General features: G+C 33.3%; 2 protein-coding genes across 2 annotated transcripts in view; both read left to right on the top strand.

Moving 5' to 3' along the window:
* Positions 1 to 10: 10 nt before the first annotated feature.
* LOC131854505 (gastrula zinc finger protein XlCGF26.1-like) lies at positions 11 to 4,916 on the top strand. The gene is made up of 8 exons (XM_059205636.1): positions 11 to 320; positions 775 to 901; positions 1,606 to 1,668; positions 1,999 to 2,055; positions 2,323 to 2,358; positions 2,777 to 2,867; positions 3,497 to 3,677; positions 3,768 to 4,916. Exons 1-8 carry the CDS (start codon positions 180 to 182, stop codon positions 4,914 to 4,916), a joined length of 1,845 nt encoding a protein of 614 aa, XP_059061619.1. The 5' UTR covers positions 11 to 179.
* Positions 4,917 to 6,501: 1,585 nt separating this feature from the next.
* The window catches only part of LOC131854200 (scavenger receptor class B member 1), a 90,525-nt gene continuing 74,812 nt past the window's right edge, over positions 6,502 to 22,214 (top strand). The window contains exon 1 of the mRNA XM_059205332.1: positions 6,502 to 6,759. The gene's annotated coding sequence lies outside the window, so the exon portion shown is untranslated. The remainder of the gene's footprint in view (positions 6,760 to 22,214) is intronic.

The raw sequence follows: 22,214 nt of genomic DNA, 5'->3' as shown, positions 1-22,214 counted from the left end.
AGAGGTAAAATGGTAAATAATGTAATAATTCAGTTTCATAGTTTTTATTACTTTATAACGTTAATCTTTAGAATTTAAAGTGCACTCATATATTTGTTTTTTATTTATTTGTTTGTTATATTTAAAATAACATTATTATTAGTTCAAGTACAAATTCTTATAAATAGTTTAACCAAACAATGAATGAAATATGGAATTTGAGTTCCATTTGCCGTTGTTGCCATTCGGATGGAATATTCAAAAATCTTGATACTCCTTATATAGTAGAAAACAATGTTGAAATTTACTCTCAAATGTTAGACGAAACTATAGGCCTCCATGTAAGTAACAATCTATTATATTAAAGTTTTAAAGAAATATTTAAAAACTATTAATTAAAAGTTAAATTAAGTTATAATTGCAGTACAGAGCAATCATAAAATATCTTCAAGGGGAGATTTTTAATACATCTCCATTACACTCATCATTTCTAAGTAAATATCTAATTATTTAGATTTCTGTTGTTGATTCAGATGTTACGTCTTATTGTTAGTTAAAATTTGCCTAACTTATAATGATGAGAGAGCTTTCAAAATGAGTGGTGATAGATTGGAAAAATAATTATGACTAATAAGAAGTGATTCATTATATTTTTTACAAATAAATAATTTTCTATTCTATTCTATAAATTTTCAATAATTCTGGAAAACATTATTAAGAATAATTTTAAAACTTAATAATATAAAAATAATTATGTTAATAACTACAAATATTTAAAATTTTATTTATTTACAGATATCAATGCCAAGCATCGAAGTAAGTAAAACTATTTGTGAGAAATGTATACAGAAAATACGAGATGCATTTTACTTCAAGAAGCAAGTAATAACTTGTGAACAAAAGTTTGAGGAGTACTGGAAAAGTTAGTGCTCTGTTTGTATACCTTCTTGTTTTTGATGGTCATTTGTTTTTAATAAAGATAATAATAATAAAACTTTTGGTTTTTAGTAAATAGCTAAAACAGTTTCCATTTATAAACTCATTCCACAAAATTTATTACCAAATCAATGTTAATGTCAATATTAAAATGCAACTGTATCTGTGCTTGTTATTCTTTCAGTCCTAAACTGCTAAATTGATTATGGTGAATTTTGTTATAGTAATAGATTGGACCATGGAGACTTTTAGGCTATGTTTTGTTAGTATAATAAAATATGATGAAAGGGATAATACTTTTTATGGTGAAATAATTATTCTGATGTTCTCAGGTTCAAAACCTCACATGGTACAAACATTTGTATTCATTAGTAAGATTGTTCCAATTGGTCTGGGTCTTATTTAGTATGTATTTACAAAAAAATGTATTTATGTCTTTATGTCAGTTATTTAGTATCCATAAAGCAACCTCTGCTTAGCTTGGGACTAGAAGGCACTGAGTGAATTGTCTGGAGATATTATTATTATTATGAAAATATCATCAATGAACAAGAATGATTTAATTATTTGAAATCAAATTTAAATAAGTTATGATTATATCCATTATTTTATCATAGCTATTGGCCAATTCATAAAAAATATGAAAATAAATGTAAACTGAAAAATAAATATAGCTTATTATTGTTGCAGATGAACAGGCCTTGGACCAAAATATGGAAAATGTTAAAATTGAATGGGAGGCAGCGGAATGTGGTAATGCAATATGATACATTACACATTAGACATAAATACAGAAGCATTGAGAATTGAAAGGACAATAGCTAATTGCCTTTCCTTAGCTTTAATCATATATGGATTAGATTCATATAAATCTGTTAGATATAATCATCCTTTGTTGTCTACAGTATTATATGTTTCAAGCTTTATGCATAAAAAAATTAGAAAGTATTTTGAAAGTCAATGTCAAAGGAGTTTAGTACCCATTACTAACAGTCCTTCCCTCTTCATACTTTTAGAGACCATGCATCCCAACGAATGATGATTGATCAGTATGTAGTATGAAATTAATTTTATTGTTTACAGTTAATTATGATACTGGCCAAGAATCCTCACATGAGCACCAGGAGGATAATTTATATAGTGAGTATTCATACAGTGACAATATTTTATTTTTATTATTTTCATTATAACAATTGTTTCCCATCTCTATTTTGAAATTTCTCTAATATTATTAATTATCCAGAAATATTAAGCAGTTATAATTAAATAAAACTACGACCAAAAAACATAAATAACACTGTTCAAATGCATGAACAAATAATCTTTTTACTTTTTCACTTACATGCATAATTCTACAATATTGTCAAAAATTGTGTAACTATTATGTTTCATATATTATTTTCTCAGAAATGGAGATAGGAATAGATGACATAAAACGCGTAGGTAAGATTTATTTACTCAATTGCTGGATCGCATGTAATCGCGTTTTTATATAATACATTCATTTTCAAAACACATCACCTGTAGTGATGGGTTAAACTTAACATATGGGACCCCTGCATGGTACACGCTGTGATACCCGGCACTTTAGCGATGTTCGTAGACTTGTAGAGCTTTTGAATGTACACGAATACGCTTTGCTTGAACACATAGAGCAAAGGTTCGCTTTTACATAACCGTCTATTAAGTGAATGGCGTTGGCGATGACATACTAATCCATAGTCTGTATTTCGTTAAGAGAAAATGAGTGCCGTAAATTGCACCTATGGGAAACAGGCGGGTTGTTGTTTGAATGATAATAATATTTAACATTTGCTAATTTCTTATTTGAGCGTTGAATGATATCGTATTTATTTTTCAGAAAAAAAATTACCTAATTATTTAATAAAAGATGAAACTGTGTCTGAACGCTCACAGAAGGAGACCGCCAGGAAAAATAATACCAAAGGCAAGTAATAGGAGTTACTTAAATGTACCGCTATATATATACATAATTGTATACATATCTATACATATATCGCGGTACATTTAATCTACTATCCTTGTACCTTTATTACTTCTACCTTTTACAGCAGACCGCGAGCGTGCTACACTTTTTACATTTAGTTGTGTAGTGTTTAGGGTTGAACACAAGTTGTAACAAGTGGTTAGTGTTGAAGTCTGACTCTTCATTTCGACCATTTTAAGAATATGACAATAAAAGAAATACCAACCGTAACACACAATTGTATGGTATCGTCCTGGAAGTAAATCTTAACATGTTTCAATCAGTAGTTGTCAATTGTCGGCATAATGAGGAACGCAACATTTAACATTTCGCTAGATATTCTAAAGCAACTTCTTTTCTGTTCCCTGTAATATTAATCTTCCGTTGTCATTGCAGGGGACTAAGATGTCATGACTCTTATTCTGTAATTTTACTGCCTAATCACACTTGACAATCGAAATACCTCGTACAAAGTTGTTTGATGGTTGAAATAGGTGAGGCTAGATACTCGCGGTTACGAATGTTGGTATGTGTACAATCTACCTCTCATGGTCATATGAACTTAGCATAAAGGCAATATTTTGTTTCAGGTAGAAAAGCAAACAAATCGATGAAATTTCCGATACTCAAGAAGAAAGGAGGCGCTCGGATAGCGGACACAAATGGTGAACCATGTACCCATTTGTGTCCGCTCTGCCCGGCTACATATCACACCGCACTTGCTCTTAAGGCACACATGAAGGAAATGAAACATAATTTGATTTATAAATGCGAGGTGATTCACTTTGTCCTTTATTTCCATCTCATTATGACTACGCTCAATTAGTCTAGAAGTCATAAATATATTTTATCAAATTTTTTTCAGCAATGCAAACAAAGGTTTACTACTAATTTTCAACTCGACAGGCACATGTTTTCAATTCACGGTGATATCAGTCCGTTCAAATGCAAGTACTGTCCGAAAATGTTCTGTTTAGAGACCTCGCTGTTAGAACATGAGAACCTTCACAATGAACAGAATCTCTACCAATGCGATGTTTGCAACACGATGTTAATGAGCAAAGGAACTCTGACGAGACATATGTTGCGGCATTTAGGACGTCAGAGGAAGTATGTGTGCGAATTGTGCGGGGGGACGTTCAATGATCAATGCAACTTGCGGAACCACGTACAAACCGTCCATGAGAAGCTGAAACTTTATAAATGCCAGGTTTGTTCCAAGGCGTATGCTGCGAACAAGACCTTGAAAATCCATATGCGCCTCCACACCGGGGAAAGACCATATTCGTGTCATATTTGCTCCAAGGCATTCACATCATTCTCTTCCTGCAAGTCCCATATGTTCTCGCATGATTCTAACCACAAATACAAATGCAAAGTCTGCTCAGATACGTTTAAAACTCGGGGCGGTTTTGCCAAACATACTAGAACGCACGTTGGCATGAAACCATTGATCTGTGATCTATGCGGTCGAGACTTTACATGCAAATATTCATTGAAGAGACATATTTTCAAGCACACCGGGTTGAAGCCATTCGCTTGCGACAAGTGCGATGGTAGGTTTGTCCAGAAATCTGCACTGCATAGGCATAATAAGAGGCGACATAGCGACACGGTCCGCCTCGCGACCGATAAGAAACAATGTAGTTTATGTAAACGACTAGTTTACGATTTGGAGAAACATTTAGAAATGCATAACAATAGGCCCTACATATGTGAATACTGCAATAAGACGTTTCCTGCCAGAAATGTACTAAATCGCCATATTTCGAGCATACATTTAAATGTAAAGTCGTTCGATTGCCAATTTTGTGATAGAAAATATAAACGGATAAGTGCATTGAGGTGTCATAATTTAAAAGCCCATAAGATGCCATTAAAAACAGAATTAGAACAGAATATGGACAGCGTGGTCACAAAATATACGATTACTAATAAATATAGAAAAAAGAAAATTTGTCCAAATAATTTAACAGTGGAATCATCGTTGATTGAACAGCTTGATAAAAGTTAAATACCTTTATTTGCCATAAAATTATTCGTGTTAAGACCCGGTTAATAATTTAAATAAAAGTTAAATGGTTTTGATAATGTTATAATAAAGTGAAAATTTTGAATTTCTCTTCACTGTTGTACAATCTCACATATTCTTTCGGTTGTAATTGTACACTTTCAAAGGGTCCCGATCTAGTTCAAAGCCAAGTCTTCCAAGCCTCTTTATCACTGTTTTTGGTGGTAGATATGTGCTTGGCAAGATCCCGGCAAAAATAAACATAGTTTATTTACAGGGGGCCAAAGTTTATAGTCTGCTCAGACAAACATTTTTGTAACGTAATACTTATTACATGAATCATTATTATTTATGTAAAGAGCAAAAAATATTTTTACCAATCTGACAATGTCTGCACTAATATTAAACATCCAAACTAATATTTAAAATGATTAATGGAATTATTCATTAAAATTGTCGAATGCTATATACAGGTTTATTTTTAATCATAATAGAATAAGTACCTAATATTAATATATTATATATAGATAATCAATTAATATCTGACATTGTACACATATTATTTTATAAGTACAGATATTATTTTCATATTTTTGTTTATTTTTATTTCTTCAGATATCTATTCTTTGTAAGTAAATAATTATTAAATATTTAAGAATAAATCCACTGTCGTATACATTTTTAACTATTAACACGGTATAATGTTCTATTTACTAACTGACCGGGCAAACGCTGTTGTGCCATATAAATTAAAATCGCCATTAAAAAATAGGGGTTGCTGGCGGGTTAAAATTTAGGGTAGTATGTATTTTTATTACAATTTTATAAAAAATGTGTTTGTCTACAAAATACAAAAATTGTTACTGGGTTGACAACCCTTATCATTTAGGGGTAAATACTACACTGAATATGCATATAAAATTTCATAATAATGGGTCAAGCCGTTTCGAAGAAGTATGGTAACCAACATTGTGACACGAGTATTTTATATATCAGAAGAAATCCGAAGTCTCATGTTATATTCAGCGTGTCTATTTTCCATTTTTACGTATATCATTACGTACTATCTATATATTGATACTACTAACTATTGATTAACCAATTTCAATTCACTTAGAAAAAATCTCTTAGAGACAACCCAACTTGGAGATAGGTAGATTAAATGACAAAGGACCCATCTCGTCGATAAATATCATTTTAATCAGCCATATCGATATAAGACGTAGGACTGTATTATAAGGGTTGTGTTACAGGTAAAAAATATTTCTCATTCACTATTTTACTCAATTCATTACTGGTTTAACTTGCAGTGCGTTTATTAGTTGTTACGTATGCACGCATACATTATTTCAACAAATCCTACCTACATACAGAATCTAACGAATATAATCTTTAATACGCATTGATAAGTTTGATTTTAAGGGTACCTATGCGTAATGTGTACATACAAATTTACCCTTTATTTGCTGTTAGTGCATTTATTATTTCTTGAAATATGGTCTTAGTGCTTATAGTATTAAGGTTTCCGGTTTTATTTGTAATTGAGAATTTGTAATAAGACGTGGATGCGGCGCAAGATTGGAAAGTGGTCAAAGCAGTCTCGTAAGCGGTGTAGACCGCAACGCCCGTGTCGATAAAGGAGACCTCAGAAAGTTACTGCAGGTCGAAAATATAAATACGAAAAAGTTTCACGAGGTGTGACATAAATGTCTACAAACTGTCAAAATCTCGTAAATAAATAGTCACCTGTGTCGGTTGCAAATTGTGCAGTGTTTGTGTTTTGTCATAAAATTACTATACAAGTATACAAAATAAAACTGCAACCGTGTTGAGGTACTACTGCAAGGTGAGTGACATGTTTTAAAAGTAGGTAGTCCTAGATATATATTTTTTATTCCACTACCACGACGCAAGAATACTAGCACATACGAGTACGAGACGGCCAAGATTGCGTTGTTTTTATGATCTCGATAGAACAGTAGCGGTGTAATTTATACGCAAACGGCAAACGGGTTTGAATTTATTTTGCTTATTAATTATTGCTAATAGGAATCTTTTCATTAGACGGTTATTGGAGTATGGAATATTTACAGTGAGATTGTTATCAATATACATACTAATTTCTGCAGAAATATTAATAAATATTCTCACTAATTAATTACCTATACCTTAATAGAATATTAAAATAATATTTACTTTTTTTAACGGTGTTCCCAACGGAGAGTCACAAAGATAAACTTATGATTAATTTTAGTTGTTGCCCAAAAAAAAACTACCCAATCGTAGTTATGTCAATCGCTAGGACACTGTTACATAGTCATGTGAGCCCATGTGTGGTATCGGTACTTTCTAAAAGAAGAATGACTAATATGATATTCGATATTATGTAATATAAAACAGTTACTTTTTTATCAGGTCTGAAACAAATTAAGCAAATGTGGTTAATAATATTATTATCTCAGAACAATACACAGCGCCATCTAGTTTCAAGCTAAGCAGATACAAATACATAGATATATTATTTGTAAATACATACATAATATACATAAAAAACACCCAGAATAATATAAACAATAATACTCATGAATACAATTTTTTTTATCGTGCGAGGAATCGAACCCGCGAACGAAAATAAGGCGGTGTGTTAAACCGCGGCCTTCAATTATACCTGTCGATAATGTATGTAATAACTAAACATTAAATAATAGTTACGTAAACAATAGGTATACTTACAACTTAAATAACCGTAAAGATTTCACTGCCTCAGTGATCGTGGGTTTGATTCTGCGTGCCTACTTTAAAACAATTAAATTGTATTCAAATCATAATCACAAATAATACATATCTCATTTCTTAATATCTTAATAATATTATAAACGTGATAGTTTGTAAGTATGGATGTTTGATACTCCCTCACGCAAAAACTACTGAATGGATTTTGATGAAACTTTATAGTAATATAATTTATGCATCAGAATAACGCATAGGCTATATTTTCTATTGTAATTTAACCCAGGTTAAACCGCGGGCACAGCTAGTATAATAATATACCTTCACGACTATTATCGCAGATAGAGTAGTTTGAATATATTGTCAACTTTTAACGTCATTCATAATGAACGCAACACTTAATCCTATCTCCGATTTATTTGGTTTGTAATAGGTGTTTCCATCTTCAGAAATATGAATTCACAAACCAAGATGTAAAGTTTCAGCCAAATTCACTGTTACGACATTTGGGATCAATTTTAATGACTAGGCGACAAGGCTCTGTGCCAAATGTCAAATGTAAATGTTCAATTCAAACTCATATCTTTGTAAATTAATACAAAAGCTTTAAATAAACCTTCAACGATGTCTGTAATTTCAAATCTGTTGCATCAAAAGTCACCTTGTCTTGGTCTGTGTCCAAATTGTGTATCAATTTAAATTTCTAATTATCTGATGAAGGTAATCATCATTGTTCCAAACACTAATACGGTATTTTTCCCTAATAAAATATGTAAGTTATGAAAATACAGATAGAGATGTTTTTAACAACAGCAACAATTTACGCGAGTCGACAAATCCAATCAAACAGGCACGAGTGCACACTTGTCCTATTTTTTATCTGCGGTATGGATGACATACACATTTTAGTAATATTATACAATTGTACTTATATCGGAACAGAAAAGTAAGTTACTTATTTCTGGTATTTATAGATGTTGAATGAAAATAAATTTCCTTGCAAAATATTCTTATGGATAATAATGGAATGGTGCACCCGTCTGCGCTGACAGTTTACGCTGGTGTCCCACCAGTGGAGGATGATAAGATGAGCATGGGGTCAGGTTAGTTAGCCCATTGAAGTAAATTCACCATAAATTTATCATGATCGTTTCCAGGGGAACTACGTGGAGGTCTACCTGTTATGGTACATTGCTAGCTATGGGGTTATTAGTCCACATTACTAACAATCCCCTTCCACCCTCTGTATCATAAATACTACAGATATTCATCCGATTTGTGTAGTGAACACTACTCATACTTAAGGCACCGTTTTGGGTTCGAATCTCGGCTCAAGCTTTAGTACTTTCAATCCCTGCTGGAGTGATACAGGCTATCGATCAGAAGGGTTTTTTTTTATAAATGATAATGGAGTAGTGCACCCGCCTGCGCTAACAGTTTACAATGGCGGGGCACCAGTGGAGGATGATAAAATGAGCATGAGGTCGGGCCAGTTGGCCCATCGTCGCAAATTCACCAAGAATTTATCAATATGGTTTCCAGGGGGAACCGCGTGGAGATCAACCTGACATGGTACATTGCTAGCAATAAGATAATCAATCCACATTACTAACAATTCCCTTTCCCCCCAAAAGGGATTATTATAAGTTTTACGTCCACGGTTCTGATTTGACTTCATCATTCATCCTATATTCCACTGGTGTCCCGCCAGCGTATACCCATAGCGCAGGCGGACACCATTCGAAACTTTTAATTTTGTACCAAAAATACATCATTGCAAGAGGTTATGTGTGATACTACGGAGTGCCTATGTAGTAATCTGTCGCTCGATTACCAATGAATTAACGTCATAAGTTACATTCCTCACAAATCTTTCGCTTTCGCTTCAGACACGTACGCCACACTAACAAAGCGTTTGGAGAGTACAGCTTTTTATACTATTACATATTATTATGGTAAGCAGACACAGCCCAATGAAAGTGGTCACCGTCGCCTATAAACGGCAACATTTAAATAGTGCCTTATATGAAAGGTGACAAATATGGCACTCTCAAGTAGTTAGGGTCCTAATAACAGTCTATATAAGATTCGTAAATGGGATTAAAACGGGAATTAAGAATAAAAACATGGCGGTCGTCTGGCCTGAAAATATAATCTTTGAATTACTATAAAGTTTAAATCATACAAATACCTATACGTCTACCTCCAATACAAATATCTACTAATGTTATGCCAGACTTTGGTGACAAACCTAAAGTAAATATTTTTTCCAAAACGGCCTAGCCATTTAGGAGTTAAGTGACATGATTTATTGTTAATTCATTGATTGTGAGTTCAAACCTCACACGATACAAATATTTGTCTTCATGAGTGTATATCATATGGCCTGAACTTTCTTTCTTGTGATTTTTTTATATACTTACTACGATGGTGGCAATCAAGCATATGTCGATATGTGTAAATATATTTCTTTATTATGTTGGAAACCAACACATGTGTTTTGGCAGCACTGACGTTTTTACTCTATTCCATTTTGCCGCTAATAGGTCTTAAGAAATTGTACCTTTACTTTCTTTTCACTTTAAAATATGTATGGTTTTCTGAGTGCACTTACTGGTGGTAGAATGATGTAAGTGTACATCCTTCTACCACCAGTAAGTACACTCCCAAGTAAGGACATTTAAAAAATAACATTGTCTTTATGATTGGGTTCTCGTCAATGCCTAAAAAATAAAAAAAACGTTGATGTGGTTCCAATGCATAAAATACTGATATACAATTCATTTTATTATATACTTTTCCACTTTGCTGTAAAGAAAACAGAAGTCAAATTATGCTTACTTTAAGATCAGATGTATACCTATAAGTAAGTATGGTTGATATATATACCTTGTACATATATCAACCATATATATACCTCATATTCCTTAAAATTCCATGTGTTTGTGACCTTTGTAACTCGATAAGTACCTAGTGCATGGATTGACATGACATTTTTACGCAACACTGCATTGCTATCGAAGATTATTACTAATCTAAGATTACTTTTATACACTTTTAATCCCGGAATTGCAACGTGAACAGGAAATTCATAGCGTATCGTGGTATTTACATTCTACATAATAGTGAAGTGGGGTATGGATTAGCTAGCTTTATTTAAAGAGATTTATGGAGCATTTTATTATAGGAGACGTACTTTAAACCGTGACACAATTTGTTTTTTTTTGAGATAAGATATAGCCTGTGACCGTCCTCATGATAGAATCTATCTCTATGTCAAATGTCATTAAGGTCCATTCAAATGACTAGACGTGAAAATTAATAAACAGCTTCTTCCAACTAGTGATAAACAGACACAAAAATCATTGTCACATCCAGAGTCTTGTACGGAGATACAATGGAACTTGCGTACGTTCAATTGATTAGCCTTTTTCATCTTTTTCGTACCGAACTAATAAATATACACTAGCTATGACGCAAACTCGAATTAAATCCAGTTTATATTACGACACTGCCGCGCCGCACCGGTGCGATGTAACGCGACGTAATCGTCACGTAATGATACATATTATTATCGTATTTTTTACAGACTTTGCCCCAATTAGATGTAATGACATTTTAAAAGATGTATTTAGTATTCCTAAGGGGACAACCATTAACTGCGTGAGGCGCTTAGGAGGGGGAGGAGGTTAAACCGAATCTTCTATTTCACGTTCTCGAATCTCGACAAATACGAGTATTAAGTAATTCTTTTTCCGCAATTTATATTATAAAACGTGAGTTGTAAGGGAGGATGGAGAGGGACGATCCAAATCTCACGACATCTCCCAAGTGGATAGGTTTACGTAATTAATGGACGTTTCCTAATATTAAATACTACGTAGCTGTGCCCGCGGTTTCACCTGCGTGAAATTTATATCTTATGTGTTATCGTAAAGTTTCATCAAAATCCGTGAAAGAGTAACAAACATCCATCCATACTCACAAACTTTCGCGTTTCTATATTAATAAGACTAAATACATCTCGCGGCGCTGCTTAAGTTGATTATAACGTGTGTGAAATGTTATAATGTGTGTGAAAGAATTAAAATGAATCAGTCCCTTGTTGTTCTTAACTATTTTCATTTCAATTTATCAAATAACAAAAGTGACCGCAAAATGAAATGCACCACATCGTATGATTTTTGCCATCTACATAATAATAGGCGTTGTATGACCGATGTTCCAAATTCAAAATAGTTGGTTACTCGGTTGATTTTTTTAAATTTGTTAACGTTCTCGATATATCCTCAGTCCTTAGGCCACTTTCCAGGTCAATAAGTCGTATTTGAGCCTTTTTTACACACTCCATACTAAAACTAAACGGGTCGCGCAATGGTCGAAATTCGACCATAACTTAAATTATAAGTTTGAACATTATTAATGTTTTGTTGTAACAAGTTTGATAGTGCGGTTATTTCTTACGATCTTCGATCTACCAAAGGACAAATATACAAATACAAAAATATATTTCGTCGTGTTTTGTGTAAAAAAACAATGTATCATCTTCTTGTTTCTCCTCCTATCTAGATGTATTTCGCTTTATCTATTATATATGTCCTTAATAGCTCATCAAACAGGACAAATGTCAAGGGTGATCTACCGGTCACGATCTGCCTCGTGTGTTGTGTACAAACTAATGCACGTACACTCGAGGACATGACCTAGCTGATTACGAAATAAACTTATTAGCCAACGAATAGTGAGATTTAGATAAATATACGTCACGCTCGACCACCATAGCCAAAAAGAACAGGCGTCAAATGTTTAGTATCAATCGGACGTGGTCTAGCTGTTTATCACACAGCTTTACTTCCGATGGTCGATGGTCGCGGGATACCATCGACACTCGATAACTCGCACGACACAAACATTTGTATTCATAAGTACGATTGTTTGTATCTATATAGATACCCAGATGGGTGTGTCCTATGTATTTTGTGTATACTTTGTAAGAAATGTATTCAGGTATTTTTATCAGTTGTCTAGTACTATATATTTAGGACTAGATAAGTGGGCGTTAATTAACCAGGGATATAATAAAAGAACATACTTTTTTATTACACACCTGCAGTGGGAAACAAGTTACTATGCCATTTGTTAAACGTTGCCATTCGTTGGGACTAAAGTGTTACGAGTTTTTTTTCTTATGGATGATAATGGTAGATATGGTTGTTGGTCACATCTTTTTGTAGAAGGTTGCATTGGCTATCTTACCCTGCCGACCGAAACACCACGCCGCACGCATTGCTGCCTCACGGCTGTTTCAATAAACTGAGATAGAACTATTGTAAGACACGCATCCAATGTAAGTAGCGCGGAAACACACTTAGAAATTCCTATTTTCATTACACTCGTTATTAATCATTTACAATGTACCTATCGATTAAGACGTCATTTTTTTCTAATATCACATTACGGGCCCTTGTTTTTCTCAGTATAATGAAATTTTATGTTAATAAAATCTCATTTTTTATTACTTAGACTATTCAGTTATAACTTCAACAAAATTAAGGTTTTTTTATATAGAATTTGTATATAACTGTGAATGATTGTTTATTCCCTCATTAGTGGTCGGTTTTTTTAACAACATTCTTTTTTAGTATACTATTTGTGCGCGTGTACTTTTGCAAAGCTATTTATTGATTATTGTTAATCGACAATATATAATGCAACTATAATATTGCCATAAATCATTATTTTTATCATTTAATTTTAAACTATGTAAATAAACTGATTTAAATAAAAAAGTAAAAACTCAGTTGAGTTCTTTGCCAATTCCTCTCAATTAAATTTAGCAAATTAATCCCACTATTTAAATCAGGAGATAAATTTGAGCCAGGGAACTATAGACCTATATCTATTTTGCCAGTTCTAAGTAAGGTGTTTGAAAAGATAATGTTAAATCAAATGTTACAACACTTCAGGGTTAACGGACTGCTTCACAGTCAGCAATATGGTTTCACCGTCGGCAAGTCTACCACTGACGCAGGTGTAGCGCTAATGACACATATTTTCGAATCTTGGGAGAAGTCACAGGATGCACTCGGAGTTTTTTGTGACCTATCAAAGGCATTTGATTGTGTGGATCATAAAACGCTTTTGTACAAGCTCGAACATTATGGTATAAGAGATAATGATCTAAAATTAATGAGAACTTATTTAGAGGATAGGGTCCAAACTGTAGATATTGAATATTAAGATGGGCGTTCCACAAGGGTCAATCTTAGGCCCCTTTCTCTTTTTAATCTACATAAATGACCTTCCCTTTATGGTAGAGAAAATTGAAGATATAGTGCTTTTTGCGGATGATACTTCGTTAGTGTTTAAAATTGGACGTCAAAGTAATCAATTAGACGATGTAAATTGTGCTATGTCTGCAATATTAAATTGGTTTACATGTAATAACCTATTATTCAATTCCAGCAAAACAAAGTGTATAAAATTTACACTTCCTAATGTAAGACTAATAAATACACAGTTATTGCTTAATGACGAAATAGTAAATTTTGTTAATGATACAGTTTTTTTAGGTATAACAGTGGACTCGAAATTACAATGGGGGCCCCATATTTCAAAATTGGCCAGTAGACTCGGTTCTGCTGCATATGCAATAAGAAGAATTAGGCAATTAACAGACGTGGCGACGGCTATCTTGTATATTTTAGTTATTTCCATAGCATAATGTCTTATGGCATACTGCTGTGGGGTAAAGCAGCCGATATAAATACTATATTTGTTTTACAAAAGAGAGCCATACGTTCTATTTATGGTATGGGTTCAAGAGATTTATTACGTCAGTGCTTTAAAGAATCAAATATCCTCACCGTTACTTCACAATACATTTATGAAAATATCATATATACACGGAAGAACTTAGAGAGTTTTAAAAAACTCAAAGACTGTACAAGTAGAAACTTACGCAATATAAATAAGCTTATTTTACCTAAATGCCGTCTGCACAAAATCAGTAATTCATTCTATGGTAATTGCGTAAGATTTTATAATAAACTGCCAGAATCTGCATTAAATCTGACAGAGAGGCAATTCAAATCTTATATTAAACAATTTTTATGTAAGAAAACCTATTACAGGATAGACGAATTCATAGATGACAACATATCAAGTAAATAATTAGTTTATTAGCATACAACGTTATAATTTAATTTTCTCATTGCTTTCTTGATTTAATTGATTGATTTTAAAAACATGAAAGCGTAGCGGTTTTTGTATTGATTGCCGCATGCATTCTTATGTAAAATGTGAATACTATAACTATCAGATGGCAATTGTAAGTAGCTTTGACGTGGTCTAGTGTTTTGAGTAGTCATGCTCACTAAAATGTCCAGACTTGTGGCGGCGTGATAGGCCGGGTCATTGGGCTCCCTAAAATATGGTCGAGCGCAGTGATGGCTGGCTCATCCGTCATACTCGTGAACGGGTGCTTCTTGTAGGGACTGGTCTGCTCTAATCACTATGACTGATTTCCTCTTATTAATTGTTTAACCAGTTTGTTATATATTCAATATTTTTTCTATTTGAGTATTTAATTGAATTAGTGCTAATTGGTGGTTTGTATTCACACACTTAAACTTAAAAATGTAAAGTAAAGTAATAATAAAATTATTTAAAAGAGCAACACGCAAGTTTCTTGCTCGTTCTTCTTGATGAGACAGCTTTCCGAACGAGCGGTAGATTAAAAAAATGTAATGACTATTCAAAAGTGCTTCAATGTAAGTTTATTTGAATAAATGATTTTCTATTCTATTCTATTCTAATCTGTTTAGTGAACTGGACGGTAGTGAAAAAATCATAAAACAAAACATTTGACGTTCCTAAGCGGCTAAAATGTCCTACATGAATAATTGAATTTTGATTTGATTTGATTAAATAATATAGTAGTTATTTCACAACTATGGTGGTCATTCTTCAATCTTCAGCCCATATATATATATATGCATATATAGACTCACATTTAACAACATATTGTGTGAAAGTTCTATCTATTCCAATAAATTTTACTGCTAAGTAAACACCCTTATTGCTTTGGTGTTACCGGAGAAATATAACCCCGGACACTGCGTGTTAATGGTAATATTCTGAAAAAAAAACCTAATTAGACAGCCAAGGCCTAAGAGAATTATAATTGTCATAATAATAAATATAATAATTCTTTAGTTTATGCATGCAAAGGTATAAACGAATTTTATTCGAAAGTAACTGAAAATGAATCATGACTGACCAACTCATTGAATCATTATTTAATTAATTAACATTCATAGAGCGTTGCGCATTGTCACGTCGGTATTTGCCAAGATGGTTGACCTTAGTTGTCGGTACCTACAATCTTCTTTGTGACAACAAGTACTATATACTATGTACTGGGGATTATTATCATTATTTTGCAAGACAATTTGGTAAAGCGGTGGTATGTCGACCTATAAGTCACCTTCATATTTGTGGGTTGCATCCCTCCGCAATATAAACATTTGTTTTCATGAATATGCCTGTGTGTAATGTATTGTTGGATATTCTGATATTTATATAGTTCTTATACCAAAAATTTAAATACTTAAATGTCAGTTGTCTTTTATCCACAGGATACGCTTTGCTTCATTTTAAACTTAGACGAAAAAGTAGTATTTCGGTATAGGTATTTAAGTATTTAGGTATATATATTTATACAAACCATGCAGGACTGAAACTCTGAAACATGCATAATGAACACCTTGTCGAAAGATAAACATGTTTTGAGTCTGAGACAATGAAGCTGCCAGACAGCTTATTATATTAGCTGGTTTAAGTTGAAGGGTGGACATAGGGTAGTGAAATTACACCATACGGAGCCATAACATGTTAGTCCTTCGGATTGACAATGCTTCAGTAGTATCACGGGTATCATTCGATAACGTGATGTTCGTAGTACATATATATGTATGTATGTAGGCATCCATAAGAAAAAAAAAACGGTTACCACTTACCTACCATCAAGTGGAGTGTGGACTGTCAACTAGCTTGCCATTCCAAACACTTCAAAATGAAAACATAAACAAATATTAAAGTATTTTGTTTCCAATTCTTATTTTGTTTATTATTAATTATAAATATTTGCAAATATGAATAATTAAAATTATTTATATCTTCAATGATGTAATATTAATTGACTAAAAAATCACTATTTCTATCAAAATAAATGGTTAAAAAGCTGGTTGTGACTAAATCTAACGTAAAATGCTGCGAAATTTTACTATTCATCATTGGACACTGTTATCCATAGTAATATTATTATTGTGAATGTATCTCTGTCTATCTATTTATCTTTTCATGACTAAAACGACCACAACTGAAAGGATCTTAATTAAATTTGACGTGAAGATAAATTGATAGATCACGTGGACGGTTAAGTACGTCCGACTCGCGAGTAACTGTAAATTTTATATAAATTCCTAACTTAATCAACTTTTTTTAAGATAAAACATCCACCCTAAAATATACTCTATATTCGTCTATGTTATATAGTCTAAGATCACTAGAAATTTCATTAAGTTTCTACATTTATTATGTTATTACTTCTACTACTTTCATTAAGTTACTTATTTATTTAAGTTGCTTAAATTAAGTTTATTTGAATCAATGATTTTTTATTCTATTCTATTAATATCTGTTCTGTCGTTTTGTCTTAAAAAGGTAATAAACAGACAAACAGATTTTGACATTTATAATATGTATTACTATGTATTCTAATTTACGTATCTACTTACTGGGTTGGTACTTTTATTTTTAAATTTTTCGTCATTATTTCCAAATATGACATGCTACAATTGCGATATGAATTTGAAGTCATTAGTGTTGCAATCGTTGTGGTAAAAAATGATGGTACTTTGAAAAGAAACCCTTGAAAGTAAATCGTTGTTAGAACATACCTATTCAGATGTCAATGTATATTGCAATTATGAGATAAAAATAAAGATCCAATGCCTACTCCTTACTTAAATATAGAGTAATAATAATCTAATATATAAATTCTCATGTTACAATGTTAATTACCATACTCCTCCGAAACGGTTTGACCGATTTTTATGGAATTTTATATGCCTATTCAGTAGGTCTGAGAATCGGCTACTACCCCTACTTTTATGTAAAATCTTTTCATAGGATATATTAAATAAACTTTGATTATATTTTAAATTACGCTACGGATTTTACTACAGGTTTCAGCAATAGATAGAGTGATTCAAGAGGAAGATTTATATATGTAATACATACATGCAAGTTACATAGTTAAGTAGAGAACGAAACGAGAAATTCAGAAGTTTGTAATGCATCCGTGCGAACCGGAACGGGTCGTTTCTAATTAATAATAATATAAAGAACTACAAAAATTGATAAATCGATATTGCGTTTTTTTAGTAAGACTGCCACTTTGTAAACAGGATAACAGATAATAGCTTTTTTATAAAGCTGGTTAAATGTACTTAGTCTTCATAAGGATACATAAGAAATCACGAATGTACAGCGATAACAAATATTTTTTGTTTTACAAATTAACAAACGGAGAATAATGTACAGGTATCTATGTGCGTTAACAGAATAAGATATGTGTTACACGGGTGTTGTGTGGTGCAAATAGAAGCGATAAGCGGTAAGGTACATCCTAACTTTAATTTAAAAAATATATATAAAACTAAAAATATATAAAATAATTTCAAACACTTCTTTATAACGCCACATAGCGCCATAGTGCATATATTTAAGATCTGACTATTTTAATAAAATGATGACATGTGAGATGATTGTAAAAATCATTTCAAATTACAGTATACCACCTCACAATATTTTGTAATTAATTATTTACTGCCTTATAAATAAATTTAGTTCTAATTAGAAACGTATTTATCCTAATTGTCAGAAAACTTGTAGCTTGCATTATAATATGTACTTTGCTTGAAGGGTGAAATAGGGTATGGAGAAGTCTTCCGGAATGGCAACGCATGAATGGTAACTTTTTCTTTATGGATGATAATGGAATGGAGCGTCAGCCTGCGCTAACGGTTTACGCTGGCGGAGCACCAGTGGAGGATGATAAGATGAGCATCAGTAAGTGAGAGCATCAGGTCAGTTAGCCCATCGTGACAAATTCACCAGGAATTTATAACGATAGTTTCTAAGGGGAACCGCGTGGAGGTCAACCTGACATGGTACATTGCTAGCAATCATGTCATCAGGTCATGAGTCCACTTTACTAACAATCCCCTCCCCCCGCATCAATGGTAACTATCACGGGCATCACATGATAACGTGATTTCTGTGATGTTGTTGTATGTATATAGGCGACGGTTGCCAATTACCATCAGTTGGGCCAATAGCTTTTTTGCCATTCCATCTACAACAAAAAAAGCAATAAGCAGGGTATTTAATGTTTATCTTTTTTAAAATATCTATTTTATTCGCTGCATTTTTATTATTATACCAAACATGCTAGCTTTCTCCGTTCTCTTTTTGGTGAACTTCATTTTGTGATGGTTTGTAGCGGGTTCAGGTCAGTGCCGACAGATCTCAAAGAAAATGTACTCATATATGTAGGTCGAAGAACATTGGAAATTGTTTTACCTTTATTTCGATTATTGTAGAACTATTACGGTGTCTGAATGCTAGATACTATTCATTATGTCTGTAATGGCATTTATACCAATACTAAGTAAGAGACAAGTACTAGATTCGCCTAAAAACTACTGTGATAAATTTGTTGCCAGTAGAAAAATCGACATGTTTTAATTAATCATATATTATGATTGTCATATATCAGTGGTATCTTTGCAATGTCACCATTACCTCATCTATAAGCACTATACTAATATTATACAGAGATACCCGTGTATTATAATTATAGTCTTTACAGAAAATACAAACAACAATGATTCATTTTTATGCTACGTTCAGTAGTTGACAAAAGAGTGTCTTTGGATAAATGGGGGGTAGCGGGTAAGGTAAGTGGACTGTATGGAATTGAAATAAAGGGGGCGCACAGTACGTACCTGCGACTGTAGAGCGGGTGTATTCTTACACAGCTGCTGCACTCGATGAATACTAAGTTTAACACAGGCACGCACACAAAGTTACTTATTGTTAATGTCAATATTATATTAATTAATTTAAAGCGGAGCGGTTGGGACGAGATGTCAACATTCACGTTAGTAGACGAGGTCGTCGGGCGACCTCAGTTGACATACTGTGCGCGGGAAAGGGATTAGGATATGGGGAATAATACCATACCACTTGATATGTTTATAAATGGCGCGAACATCCTCCCCCGCCTTGAGAAACTAAGGGTTTCTCAAAGAAAATACAAAGAAGAGCAATATATGAAGCGGATGTACATTATAATATATATTCCTAACATACTTATAATTAGTTATAGAGCGTAATATAATAAGAAAAACTTAATAGAATACACCTAGCGGTAAATAATAAGTAAATGCGGTTTATAAGAAAAATAGAGTTTATTGAGAAGGTAAAGGGCTTAATTTAACGATTGGTCGCTTGAGCAAACCATTTTGAGTTTTAACAGATGCTACGCGAGCAATATCATCTGAGCCTGGATATATTTTCACAATGATACCCATTGGCCACCGCGGTGGTGAGACGTTATCATCATGTATAAGCACTACAGTACCAACCTTAACATTGTCTGTATTCTTAAACCACCTTTGGTGAATTAAAGAACGAAGAAGAATGGCACCTGTGTGACAGTTAACGCGGTGAAAATGATCTATTAATAAGTAAGTAATATGGTCGCGCTTAGGCAATAAAACGGGATGTTTTGCCTCGAAAGGTAAGTTAGCATTTAATAATCTACCTATCCTAATTATGCCATCGTCATCAATAAAAAGATTTAATTTACGCAGAGTTCCAGAAGGTAAATTACCCTTTTCAAGATCTCTAATAACATGAGAAAAATGAGCGACCTGAATTGCTGTAAGTATATATTTTTCAGCGATATTTAAATGAGCGGTTTCAATATATTTAGAGCGGGGCAATACGCGTATAAATCGCAGTATATAAATAGTAATTCGTAATAATTTGTTCCAGGATGAAACTTTAGATGCAAGATCACAAAGCGGTGAGACTACAGTATTGGAAGCAGCTGTAACGAACGTCTTAGTATTATATTCAGGTAAGTTTTCATATTTTTCAGGTGTAAATGACTCTACCGGCCAAGAGCAGACGGGGCTACTCAGCCACGCGGGACCGTTCCACCACAACTCATGGGTAAGTAATTGTTTAGGCAGTAAACCTCTTGAAAGACAGTCGCTTGGATTATTGAATCCAGCCACGTGATAGAAATGTTTTGATTGTAAATTTTCCTGACATTTAGCCACACGATTGCTAACGAAGATATTCCACCGATGTGGTGAAGAATGAATCCATGAGAGTGCAATTTTCGAGTCAGAAAATGCATAGACGTTCTGTACAGACGTGCGTGAAGAGTAAGCATCGTAAACTAGTTTAGTTAGTTTAGACATTAAAACGGCGGCGCAAAGTTCTAGTCGCGCAAGTGAGACTACCTTAACGGGTGCGACTTTTGATTTCGCACAGACTAATCTCACGTATATATTGCCTGCGGGATCTGTCACATGTAAGTAAATAACGCAGCCGTAAGCTTTTAAACTAGCATCCGAAAACGCAACGATATTTATTATACAGTCTTGCGTGACAGATAAATGACGCGGTATTTTTAAATTAGCAAGAAGCGGTAATTGTTGTTTAAATGTAGTAAAAATAGCGGTAATATTTGTCGGAGGTACATCATCCCATCCGACTTTCTGCAGCCAAAGATCTTTAATAAGTAGTTTAGCGGTAAGTACGACAGGCGCAGCAAAACCTAATACGTCCCATAATCGGGCAATTAGGGAAAGTATGGTACGTTTTGTACACAAGCGGTCATCACAATTGATTTTAAAAACGAAAATATCATCTTGCGGGTTCCATTCGAGCCCTAATATCTTAAGGGACTCACGTCTATCAAACTCAACTTGCTGTGCAAGTTTCAGCGGTGTAGGAATGCTCTCTAGTAGGTTCTTTGAATTACTAGACCATTTAACTAATTGAAAGCCACCTGACTTAAACATATTAATTAATTGAGCGGTAGCCTCGACAGCATCAACCTCATTTAGTATAGACGTAGCTAAATCGTCCATATACAGTTCCCTTTCAGCTATAGAAGCAGCCAGCGGGAAGTTATCGCGTTCATCATCACAAAGCTGACGAATTGTACGCATGGCAAGGTAAGGACTTGACTTAAGACCAAATGCAACTCTATTAAATTGAAAGGTACGTATGGGTTCAGACGTATTAAAGCGGTACAGTATTTTTTGATATTTACGATACTCGTCGGTTACTAAAATTTGTAGGTACATTTGTTTTATATCCGCGGTTATAGCGATTGGAAATAAACGAAAATTTAATAAAAGTAAAAATAAATCAGCTTGTAGATTAGGACCCGTATGTAAAATATAATTTAGAGAAATGCCG

Source organism: Achroia grisella, unplaced genomic scaffold, assembly GCF_030625045.1.
Source record: "Achroia grisella isolate CSIRO2021 unplaced genomic scaffold, CSIRO_AGI_Agris_v1 utg1186, whole genome shotgun sequence".
Lineage (NCBI taxonomy): Eukaryota > Metazoa > Arthropoda > Insecta > Lepidoptera > Pyralidae > Achroia > Achroia grisella.
This window is presented reverse-complemented; position numbering and strand designations above follow the sequence as displayed.